The sequence below is a fragment of the Vicia villosa genome, linkage group LG2 (assembly GCF_029867415.1).
Source record: "Vicia villosa cultivar HV-30 ecotype Madison, WI linkage group LG2, Vvil1.0, whole genome shotgun sequence".
NCBI lineage: Eukaryota > Viridiplantae > Streptophyta > Magnoliopsida > Fabales > Fabaceae > Vicia > Vicia villosa.
The window spans coordinates 50,900,932-50,913,781 of NC_081181.1; the positions used below are offsets into that span (position 1 = coordinate 50,900,932).

The following is a 12,850-nucleotide window of genomic DNA, read 5'->3' on the forward strand; positions in this document are numbered from 1 at the left end:
AGTCGGATGCATGTTGACTAGTGTTGGATTAAAGAAGGTGTTTTGGGCTGAGGCTGTTTCGACAGCAACATATCTGATAAACAGATGTCCATCGACAGCGTTAGATATGAAGACACCTGAAGAAGTTTGGTCGGGACATCCACCAAATCTCGACAAACTGAGAGTATTTGGCTGCGTAGCCTATGCTCACATTAGGCAAGACAAGGTCGAACCTAGAGCTTTTAAATGCTTGTTCATGGGATACCCTGAAGGAGTAAAAGCTTATAGGCTATGGTGCCTAGAGCCAGGTCACATGAGGTGTATCACCAGTCGATATATAGTTTTCAATGAAGCTGAGATGGCTTTCAAGAAAACTGGTGATGATGATGGTCGAAGTGCAGAAAAGCTAGAACAGGTAGAGATTCCTGTTGAGGTGGAGCAAGTTGATGCTGAATTGCATATTCCAGATGAAGACGAAGCAGAAGATGCTGAGGAAGTTGAGGAAACTGTCGATGACTACCTATTATCGAGAGATAGATCAAGAAGAGTCATCAAGCCACCTCAGAGACTTGGATATGCAGATCTTATAGCTTATGCCTTAATCTCTGCAAGTGAGGTTCTAGACGAAGAACCTAGAGACTACAAGGAAACTATGAGGAGTCGGAATAAGACTGAATGGCTGAAGGTCATGAATGATGAGATGAAATCTCTTCATGATAATCACACTTGGGAACTGATCAAGAAACCTGCTGGGGCAAGGTTAGTCAGCTGTAAATGGATTTTCAAAGTTAAGGAAGGAATTGAAGGAGTGACGTCGAAAAAGATACAAGGCAAGGTTAGTTGCAAGGGGTTTCACTCAAAAAGAAGGTGTCGACTTCAATGATGTACTTTAGAGATAAAAAGATACAATCATAGATGATATTCAGAATAATATCAAACATGCATTAAAGTTACAAGCGAGGCTTAGAAATTTATCCTCTTGCTTTATTGTATATATTTATGATGTTCTAGAGATAAATCATAAGATCACTTTCTGACCTCTTATTGAGCAACATAACACGTCATGGACACATAATTGACAAGTTGTATTATCGAATCATTGTCCAACATGTTCTCCATTATTGAACTCATTTACTCTTTTTAACCTGACTATAACATTATTTACTGCCAAACTGAACATGTGACAACCATCAATTATTTTTATTCTTGCTCACGCTCATTTAGAAAAGATATAGTTTTACAACTTCAACCTAAATTATTTTCTACTCTCAGGATTCAACATCCTTACTTTTCGATCACTTGTTAATTTAAACATACATATATATTTACATGTGACACTAATTTAGATGAGGTCCCGCTAAACTCCTCAAAATTGGAAGAGAAGAATTAGAAGCAAATAGATTCAATGGGACATAAAATCAAGTTCTTCCAAGAGCACCTAATTCTTAGTATGATACTGCCACCATCTATCACAATTCAAAGAGAGAGTTGTTGTTGTTGTTCCATGAATAACAGAATCAAGGTTGGCTACCAACTCCAGCTCATGAACAAAGAAACATATCTTCCATCTTAGATCCCAAATAAGAACACCATCAATTCAAAAAGATGTCACCACCATTTGGTTAAAAAGGCAAATTAACCAAGCGGAGGTCATTTTTTTATTGTTTCTGTGAAGAAATGAGTCTTTGAAGCAATATATCTAATGCTTCTTTCATCCACCAATGTTGACAAGCTTCCCGAGCTTCACCAACAGTCATCTGATAACACAAAAAATTACAAAGAGGGAATTAGAGAAAATTTAATAACATGCAAAATTTTCAATTTATTAATTGTACAACATACAAATTAAAAAATTAAATGTAAACATACCCAAACTCTTGTCCTAAGATTTTTCTCAGGCCAATAATCAAGTTGCTCTTTCACAAACAAAGGGAACATGTACCCTTCATAGTATATTCCATATCTTTTGCTAATGAAATTCCACTGTCCCAATTCACACTGTCATATAAAAAGAAAATTCTATCTCAGTTTCATTATAAATTAATTAGCTAAATATTTTCATAATTAACAAGTATATAAATATTCAATTAATTAATATACCTCAACTAATCCTATGACTCCTGCTTCTTCAAGAGACTCCCTAGAAGCAGCTTCTTGTAGAGATTCATCAAGTTCCCATCCTCCCTTTGGAAACATTAATCTTTGTGTTTTCTGTGAACTCACCATTAGTACTTCCAACTCGTTGCTTCTATTACCATTTATGTCTTGTTTATATCTATAAGGTATGCATCTGCAAAAACATTATTAAAATAGTTAGTCAATAATAAATATACTTATTTTGAATGAATATTATATATATTTCACCTACCGAATACTATTGAAACGTGAAAAATGAAGTGAACATAATATATTATAGAATATAAACTCACCCTACAACTTGTCTGCCACCCATGGTGTTGTATCTCTGCAACTCCCTTCCAGATCGAGATACCATACAAATCATCTTTCAAAGAGTTAATTAACAACCAAAGAAATTAAGATATAGAAAAAAGATGATGAAGTAGGTTTTTAGTAGTGAGGATTGAAATATATATAAGAAGATAAAGTGAAGATATATATATTTTGGAATATGATTAAGAAGTGAAGGGTGGATAGAAAGAGTGGCCAAGAGAGAAGATATATAGAGAGAAAACTTAATACATACCAAACCGCGTAATTGTCGCGTTCCAATCACATGAGTATAAACATGTTATTATATTATATGTGGAATATATAATCTATCTACTATTTAATAATGAAAAGATGTTTAGATTGAGGCTTCTTTGTCGTTTCCTCCATATAATACAAAATACTTTAGGTGAATTCTTATCTACCCAACTCAAAAAGTTGGGTAAGGTTACCTCCTTTGTAAAATACTTTGAAAACAACAAATATTTGTAATATTTTAATAAATAATTAAATGTGTTAAATGAGATAGAATCATGTGATTGATTGGAGGTACACTACCCAACTTTTTGTGATGGGTAGAGAAGTTGTCCCCAATACTTTAATATATAATTGGTGTTGAGAATTGCATTGGCACTGTGTCAAGTCGATATCAATAATTGAAATTACAGTAAGTACTAGTAGCTATTGTTTGTGGAGTATAGGATCAGATTTTGATGATGAGATGGTAACGAAGTATTAGTCGACAGTCGACATGGCTTCATTCAGAAAGAACACGTACATTATTGTGCCCACATACCCACTTGCATCAGCTATAGTGATAGAGAGCTGAGCTACTACTATATACAACTGTTTTTATTAATTAATTAATCTTTATATATATATATATATATATATATATATATATATATATATATATATATATATATATATATATATATATATATATATATATATATATATATATGGAGCATATCAAATGAGAGCATTTTTAAACGAGAGGATGAGAGGAATATATATATATATATATATATATATATATATATATATATATATATATATATATATATATATATATATATATATATATATATATATATATATAATTTTGAACTGTTGAATTGTATAGAACTGAAGTTAAAATAATTAAACTATTATTAATGGTTAGTGAAAAAAAAAATTATATTCAATTAATGGTTCAAGAATCAAATTGTTAAGAATTAATCAATCTCTAATTATCTCGGAACTAAACCGTTTATTACTTTGGTTTTTAAATTGAATTTCTCTTTAAAAAATAAATTAAAAACTTTAATTTTTTAAATAAAAAAAATCATTTTTTCAAAAATTAAAAAACCAATTTTTTACGAAAAATAGAGAATTGATTTTTTCAAAAATAAAAAAAAACCATTTTTTAAAACAAAAAATAGCAAATTGATTTTTTCAAAAATTAAAAAAAAACCAATTTTTTACAAAAAATAGCGAATTCGATTTTCTCGAAAATAAAAATGTCGACTTTTTAAAAAAAAACTAGAAAAGTCTTTTTTTTAAAATAACAAAAAATTGATTTTTCCCAACAAAATAAAAAGTCGATGTTTTACGAAAAATAAAGAAATCGATTTCTCCGAAAATAAAAACGCCGATTTTTTTTTTGAGAAATTAGAAAAGTGATTTTTTTTTTAAAATAACAAAAATCAATTATTTCTGTGAATTAGAAAAGTCAATTTTTTTTCAAAAATATAAAATGAGTTAAACACCATTTTGCTCCATGCCATTTGGAGCGAATCTCAAAAACAACCGAGTAAAAAAAACACAAATTTTGTCTAATATATCTAATAAAAATGCATAACACTTTGACATTGCCCCCACCAACATATGCGCTCCTTAATTAACCACTTTTTATTATAAATCTCTCGCATCAACGAGAAATACTTATGAATAACTAATGAGAAAATATGAATACACTACGCCAAATTTGTCTTTTAGCAGCGCATCTACGAAAGCGCTTTTATGAAAAGCGCTGCTATAAGGTTGCGCTAAAAACAAAACTATAAAACAGGTGAAAAAAACGCTGGTAAAGGGGTGGGGTACGAGAGCGCTTTTTGAAAGCGCTGCTAAAGGGGGGGATACGAGAGCGCTTTGTTAAAAGCGCTGGTAAAGGGGGGGGTACGAGAGCGCTTCTTAAAAGCGCTGGTAAAGGGGGGGGGGTACGAGAGCGCTTTTCTAAAAGCGCTGGTAAAGGGGGGGGGGGGGGTACGAGGGCGCTTTTCTACAAAGCGCTTTCGTAGGCATTTTAATTAAAATAAAAAAAAGAAACGAACAGATTCAGTATTCTATTTGGGCGTATTTTCACGAAACGAACTCAGCTTCTTCTCCAAATTAACAAAACAAACTCAGAGCTTCTTCTTCAAACCGTTCGCCGTCGCCGTCTCCGTATCCTTCTTCGTCTCTGTTCGCTGCTCCGGTATCCTTCTTCGTCTTTGTCTTCTTCTCTTAACCCTATCTTTGCTTCCGCCACCATCAACCTTACATCTTTCGCCATCTCTCCCTTACTGATTTTAAGGGTTAGCCGTCTTTCCTTAATTGATTATTAGGGTTCGATGTCTCTCATTTCACTGTTGTTGTTCAGACGCACGAAATTCCCAAACCTCACTTGGTTGTAGTTGTTCAGATCTGGCATCTCCATCATAAAAATTAAGGTAAGATTCTTCAATTCAAAAATGGAAAAAATGCCTTTTTTCAATTTGATTCTCAACATTCGGTTTCTCATTTCATGTTTATTTCTCCTACTTTTTACAAATGTGGAACTCAGAAACAAAGGGGAAACCCTTATTCTTATTTCAAGCTTCAGCTTCTCATACTAGGTTCAAAGTTCAGACCATATGATAAGAGGTGTGTGTCCCATTTTCTTTATACTCATTTTTTTAATAGTAATAATAATTATTACTATTGTTTGATTTTATAATTGTATTATTGTTTTTGAAGAAGAGTTATAGTTGATAGTTTGAATTTTATTGGGTTGGAATTGGATTTGATTCTCGTTTTCCTTTTAAGTGGAAATTGATATTGTTTATTATTATATATGTGAAACTGAGATTTGTTAAAGTGGAACAAATCAAAGGGTTTCTTATAGATCTCTAGAGATGACTTAATTGTTTTTTTGGTTTTAGTTCTTGATGAAATATGCCCTTTTATCCCTTAAAAAAAAGCCTCTGGTATTGCTCCATCTATTATGTGGCGACTTCTGTGTTTTTGGTAGCTATGAGCAGAAATAGCACGGAAGCACGATATGGTGCATTAAAATGCAGCCAAAGGGTACTTTGTGAAGCCCTTTTGCGGCTATAGTGATGCAATAGTGTGATTTTAATAACTATGTTTCATATTTTTTTGATAGTCCAGACTAAACTGTATTGTGGCCTCTCAGCTACTTGAACTCGTGATTGAGTATCGGAGCTGAAGTAGAAAATGTTTCTTAAGGTAGTGAGAAAACACACTGATGCATTAATGCTTTCCGGTGAGCAATCTTAACTTCTTTCTTTGTCTATTTTCCATTCTTTCTTGATGTTTAAGCTGTTATTGTAATATACTTTCTTATCAATTGAGATACACATTGAAAGTTCAAAGCTAATTATATGTTGGTTCACTGCTATATAATTATATTTGATAATCACGGTAATTAATGTGTGCTTTAAGAAACTACTATATTGAAAGTTCTTTTGTTAAAATTCAACATTATTGTCTTTTACTTTTATACAATAGTATAAAATTTTGCTTTGTTGTTAAAATTATTCAATAAAGAATCATGGTTCATATTTTAAAAACTATCATTGATTCTTTATGTTGATGAGTGATTGACACACTTCATTCTCGTATAAATTTCAATATGTTTTTATGCTCAAGTTAAGCTAAAATCTCATTTTTTATGTTTTTGGTTTTGTTTCATTTGGTTGTTTAGTGTATCTTATTATGAGTTTAAACTTTGGCAGCCAAGTTATGATATTTTTTGTCATTTAATAATTGACCAAGAATCTTATAGTTTATTCCTCCTGCATGGATGCTTGATTCGGGAATTGCGAGAAAGGTATTGTTTTCTATGCTTTTACTCTTGAAATGTAAAACAATGACTCTACTACCCGTATTGGCTTTGAAAAGGCTTATTAGAACTCTAGTGAAGATGTACATGGTGAAGATTGACAATTGTGCATTGTTGGAAAGTCAATTATGGCCATCGAGGAGTCACGTTCGGCTGGAGAGAACTAGTTTTTTTAGGGAGCAAATCAGTATATATATATATATATTGTATTTTGTGTTTTGAGAATTTGATTGTAAACTTAGCTTCTAGAGCACTTACAAAATTAGTGATGTTTTATTTGTATTTGATAATAAATATATGCAATACTTATAGATTCAATTCATAAAATGTTTCATATTAAATGTATTTTTTTAATTTTTATTTGTTTAATATAATAAATGTATTTCTCAAAATATTTGTGAGAATTTGAGATATTTCAAAATATTAGAATTTATAAAAATAATAGGTTTACTAAAAACACCTACGAAAGCGCTTTTTAGTAAAAGCGCTGCCAAAGATTAAAAAAAAAGCATAAAAAATAAAAAAAACGCAACATACGAAAGCGCTTTTGGAAAAACGCTCTTATAGGGGGGCTACCAGAGCGCTTTTTCCAGAAAAGCGCTCTCATAGGGGGGGATACCAGAGCGCTTTTCTGGAAAAAGCGCTCTTAAAGGGGGGGTCTACCAGAGCGCTTTCAGAAGCGCTTTTGTTACCTACGCCAGCGCTGGCTTTCACAGCGCTTTTAAGCGCTTTTAAAGGCCAAAATAAGCGCTTTCGTAGGCCTTCCGTGTTGTAGTGATAAAATGAAGCCAACACCACCATGGAAACCTATACCACATGAGTGGAGGCCAACGCCACCATCGATAATTACAAAGAAAAACCCAGATGCGTGAAACTTACAATTCTCGAACACATGAAAATGGAGAAAGATGGGCTTATATAAAGAACGTCAACACTAAAATTGAGTGTCACAAATGAAAATCCCACAGTCTAAGAAAGGAATTAATGAAAACCAACAAAGGAAACAAACCAGGAAGAGTGAGGCATTAGGAAAACTTGAGCTAGCTCACACATTGCAGAAGGCAATGGAAGTGGAAAAACATAAAATTGTGATATAGTTTTTACTTATCAGGATTCAGGAGATTCTGGTAGTGAAACTACTCACAAAAGGCCACATAAAGTTAATTAGAATCATTACAACTACATTTTCTCACGCCTCAATTATCACTCCTAGATATAGAGGTAAGAACCATTAATTTCTCTCATACCTATAACCTCTAAATATAATCCTATAAACACATGTACACCCTCCGATCACATTTATAAGCGACAAAGATGCTTTGAATCTTAGTCACTGTTATAAGCAAAAAATCAATTAATAATAAATTATTAATGTAATTTCTAATATACCTTACTATTTTATTTTTCAACATTTCATTAAATTTAATAAAGAGAACATTATAATAAATTTAATCAATATTTTTGTAAAATGTTTAAAAAGTTAACTGCACTTAATTGAATTGAATTTCTTAATAATCGTGAAAACAATTTTTGTTACTTATAAGTGTGATCTAAGGGTGTAAGAATAAAGGAAGATATTACAAGTTAAGAAAAGATTAACTCAAAAATAATCCTAACCAATGTGGAAATTCCTACACCACATATACTTAAAAGAACCGAGCAAAAAGTACTAAGGACATCAAATCATCAAGGCCAAAGAAGACAACTTATAACGAGAATAAAGGATTAGCAAAGTCAAGATCATATTGATCAAGGGCTATCAGAACTATATCCATATATCATTTCTCCAAAGATACACACGTAAACCTCGAGTCATTTTCACTAAGCCATATCCCATCCGTATCAAATTATAAGTAAATTTTATATTATAAATTTTTGAATAACTGATGTATCTAGCTTATATATATAAATCAAATACATTAACTATCCAATCAATAAAAAAATAAAATTTGCTTATAATTTGTTACTAGATTATGAGTCGGAGGACAACTTTTTAGTTTTGGACACAAAGCCCCTGGATAATCATGGCCCTGCCTAATAAGAAAGCCCCTAATGGCTTTAATCTTCCAGAAAGACAACAAATTGTCTGAGTAAGAGTAAAGAGAATTCACAAGTCACTATAATTACGTTATACCAATGATGTCAGACCAAGGACATCTTTTTCAGCCATGGTTCTAATTAAGGAAGTTTCTATAACATGAAATTGCCCTTGAAGAGTACATGATCAAAATAAATAAAAATTGAAGCATAGAATAGTCTTTCCCAACTGCCTCTTTTTGATTAGTTTTCTTTTTTGTATAGAATGTTCTAAGTCTTCAAAATCTTATAACCTTACTACAAAAACATCAGTTTCATTATTACATGGTTTAATTGTTTAATTGTAGGTGAACACTCCGGTACCCTTGAATTTGATTGGGTACCGATACCTTCCTCCAATTAAACAAAAATATTCAATGCCACATTATTTTTTAATATTATTTTATTTTTAAAAAAATTAAAATTTTAAATCAATAACATTAAGAGTACCGGTACTCAATTCAAACTAAAGGGTACTAAAGAATTTACCTTAATGGTATTGAAATGATATATTTTTATTTTTATTTTTTTTGACAAAAAATGATATATTATTTTATTTTAATTATTTTTGTATTTTACTTGTATGAGCGTGTGCCTAAATTTTGTGGTCAAGCAAATCCTAAAAGATCAGTTTCATTAATATATATTATTCATAATACGCAGTGTTATACTATATTCCACACAATGACATATTTGCATTATTATTTTTATATTCCATTCCATGTGAAGGGACGCGACAATAACGCGTTTGGTATGTAATAAGTTTTCTCTATTTATATCTTCTCTCTTGCCCACTCTTTCTATCCTCCTCTCATTCTTAATAATATTCCAAAATCTATATATCTTCACTTTATCTTCATATATTCCAATCCTCAGTTCTATTCTTATTTTCTTGGTTCTTAATTAATTCATTGAAAGATGGTTTGTTTGGTATCTAGAACCGGAAGAGATTTGCAGAGATACAACAATATGGGTGGCAGACAAGTTGTAGGGTCAGTACTATATTATTATATTCACTTCATTTTATCATTTTTATAATAAAAGTTGGTAGGTGAAATACATATACAAATTCATTCAAAATAAGTATATTTATTGACTAATTGTTATAATAATGTTTTTGCAGATGCATTCCTTATAGATATAAACAAGACATAGATGGTAATAGAAGCAACGAATTGGAAGTACTAATGGTTAGTTCACAGAAAACTCAAAGATTAATGTTTCCTAAGGGAGGATGGGAACTTGATGAATCTCTACAAGAAGCAGCTTCTAGGGAATCTCTTGAAGAAGCAGGAGTCATAGGATTAGTTGAGGTATATTAATTAATTGAATATTTATATAGTTGTTAATTAATTTACAACGAAACTGAAATTAATATAATATTCATTTTATATGACAGTGTGAATTGGGACAGTGGAATTTCATTAGCAAAAGATATGAAATATATTATGAAGGGTATATGTTCCCTTTGTTTGTGAAGGAGCAACTTGATCAATGGCCTGAGAAAAATCTTAGGACAAGAGTATGGGTATGTTTATTCTCAATTATTTGATTTTGCATTTTATATAAAAAAAGATTTTTGAAAAAAAATTCTAATAGGTTTTTTTGTGTTAATTAGATGAGTGTTGGTGAAGCTAGAGAAGTTTGTCAACATTGGTGGATGAAGGAAGCATTAGATATATTGCTTAAAGACTCATTTCTTCACAGCAACAACAAAAATAGATGTAGCATTGATGTTTTTTTAGTTTTTGATAACCAATATGAAGTTTAAATTATAATCTAAAATTAGGAAATGTCAATATATATTTTTAAGTTGAAGAGAGGGTTAATTAGGGAGAGAAACAAAACTGTAGTGAAAGAGTATTGTCGTTATTTTATTCATTCATTCATCAATCGTATATAGGAACCATGAGTAGACATTCAAGTTAATTTGTAGTTTTATACAATTTAATTAGCAATAAGATATTGATTATCAATTAATTAATATGAAATTCACGAGAAGCTGTTGGCACTATAATGTTATCACCACATATAGTGGCAACAGCCATGGGAGTGCTCGCAATGGTGCTGCCAATAGTAAAATGGATGTGAGATTTAACAATTTGGACTGCGTAAGTCACTCTCATAACTAAAGGCTCAATCATGAGAAAATAATGATGGACAATATCTATACTTTACCAAGTGTTAGTTGAATATCTTGACACAATATGTATGTTTTAACAAAGTTAAGTAATAATAAAAGTTATAAGGGAAAGAGATAATTACTTTTTATCTGGAATATTTTCATAAACGATAAGAAAATAGTTAAAGGTCATGATCACCATACTAGTATTTAGTTCATTTATTCTTTTTGAATCTAGATAAAAAAAATAGAGAGAAAAAAACTGTTTATTTTATTAGATGATTTATTTCTTCACTACTCATCCCTCGGGGATATAAAAAATAAGTAGAAGATGTATCTTTATAATTTATCTCATTAAACATTAGCAGACTCGACATTAGAGAAGAGGATCAGAATTATAATGACTATCGTTGGACTTAAAAAACACGAGGTAAAAGAAGCGTTGAAAAGAATGAGTAATAGTAAGACGGTTGGGCTAGACAATATACCTATTGAAGTGTGAAAAATTCTTGAAGATAGAGGTATTGAGATGCTCATCAAACTCTTTAATGAAATTATGAGGTCAAAACGCGTGTCGGGTGAATGGAGAATAAGCAATTTAGTTCCAATCTATAAGAATATGAGGGATATACACAATTGTTCAAATTATAGGAGGATTAAACTTATGATCAGTCATACTATGAAATTATGAGAAAGAGTGATTGAACGGAGTATAAGAAAAAAGACTCAAGTTATAACACCTCGATTTTTATTCTAGTATTTTTAATTGAGTTTTAGATCGTCTTTTAGTTAATAAGTTATTATTAGGTTGGATTAAGGAGAATTGAGAGATTTAATTTTAATTATCTAATCATAATAATTAGAATAATAATAATAATAATAATTTGATAGATGTAATTATATTTATATGTTAGAATTATTAGAGAATGTGAGGGGAGGAGATTTGAGTGATAAAATAGAATTTAGGAAAATACGGGGAGTGGAATAGAATGAGTGGAGACTTGTAAGGAGTTCGTGAGATTATTAAAAATAAAATAGAACTAGGTTTTTATTTTAAATAGAGGAAAGGAAGAGAATATTATCAGTACGTGAAAATTTGGTAAAAAAACAAGAGGAGGAAAAAAGTGAGGCAGCTTTAGCATAGAAGAGAGAGGAAAGCTTTCATTGTTAAAACTTCAAGCTTTCAAGCATAATCGAGGTAAGAGGAAGATTTATTTTACAAAGGGTATATTGGTTGTAAGGTAGTGGGGTTGACCATGAACCCCAGTATCTATCTATCTCTATGGGGTAATCTCATAGCATAGAGTTTTGACTATAAAACCCTAAGGCAAGGGAATGAGGATCATATTGTTATTATTTATACAAGTTAATTATTTGGGCAATGTTTTCTTAAAAAAGGTCAATGTTTATGTTTTTCAATTGATCATGATATTGATAATTGTCGGGTATCCCTTAACCCCTTTTTGAATTGTTTGATTTTTGGCATGTAAAACCTATGATGATTGAGATGATTTGTGTTGATGTGTGTGAGATTTGTGTTGTTTCGATGTGGTATTCAAGTATGTGATGAACTGATGTAAATGGAATGTTGAACTAATGAAGACGGGGTCTTAGGACTGAAAATCACAAGAAAATGTAGAAAATCGCATATAGACATAGAAAGGGATTGACCGCCTTGTTTCATGTGTAACTTGAGTTTCGTAAGTTTATTTTAGGTGTGTTCAGTTGTATTAGAAAGCTAACGCAGTAATCATTTTTTTAAAGTGGAGAAATTCGGTCTGGGAGCACTACAAAAGCAACAGTTATCTATTTTTACACCAGAAGCATAGTCAAATTTTAGTCTTGCATTGGTTGTATTGTTTCACGCATAACATGAGTTTTGTAAGTCCTTTAAGAGTAAATCTTATATCATAAGAAAATAAACATTTTAAGCTTTCCAAAACATGTACATTTACTTGATTGCGATTCTGTTTGATATTTTAAAAAGAATATTTGAACTTGGGGTATGACTAGTAGAAAACATTATGTGCGGTGCCTGCACCAATTTCTATTGTTCGATTAAACAGTACTAATTGGGGTCTCAAGTCCAAAAATAAAAGTCATATTCTTAAAATAGACACTAAATATTTCCTAAACAT

At 31.0% G+C, this 12,850-nt stretch overlaps 1 protein-coding gene and 1 pseudogene across 1 annotated transcript; one reads left to right on the forward strand and one right to left on the reverse strand.

Moving 5' to 3' along the window:
- Window positions 1-1,173: 1,173 nt before the first annotated feature.
- Window positions 1,174-2,650, reverse strand: LOC131646166 (nudix hydrolase 18, mitochondrial-like). Its single transcript, XM_058916297.1, has 4 exons — window positions 2,409-2,650; window positions 2,080-2,269; window positions 1,849-1,977; window positions 1,174-1,736 (listed from the first exon to the last, which is right to left on the reverse strand). The coding sequence occupies exons 1-4, from the start codon at window positions 2,480-2,482 to the stop codon at window positions 1,638-1,640; spliced, it is 492 nt and encodes a 163-aa protein (XP_058772280.1). The 5' UTR covers window positions 2,483-2,650; the 3' UTR covers window positions 1,174-1,637.
- Window positions 2,651-9,378: 6,728 nt separating this feature from the next.
- On the forward strand, window positions 9,379-11,515 carry LOC131646167 (nudix hydrolase 17, mitochondrial-like; annotated as a pseudogene).
- Window positions 11,516-12,850: the final 1,335 nt, after the last annotated feature.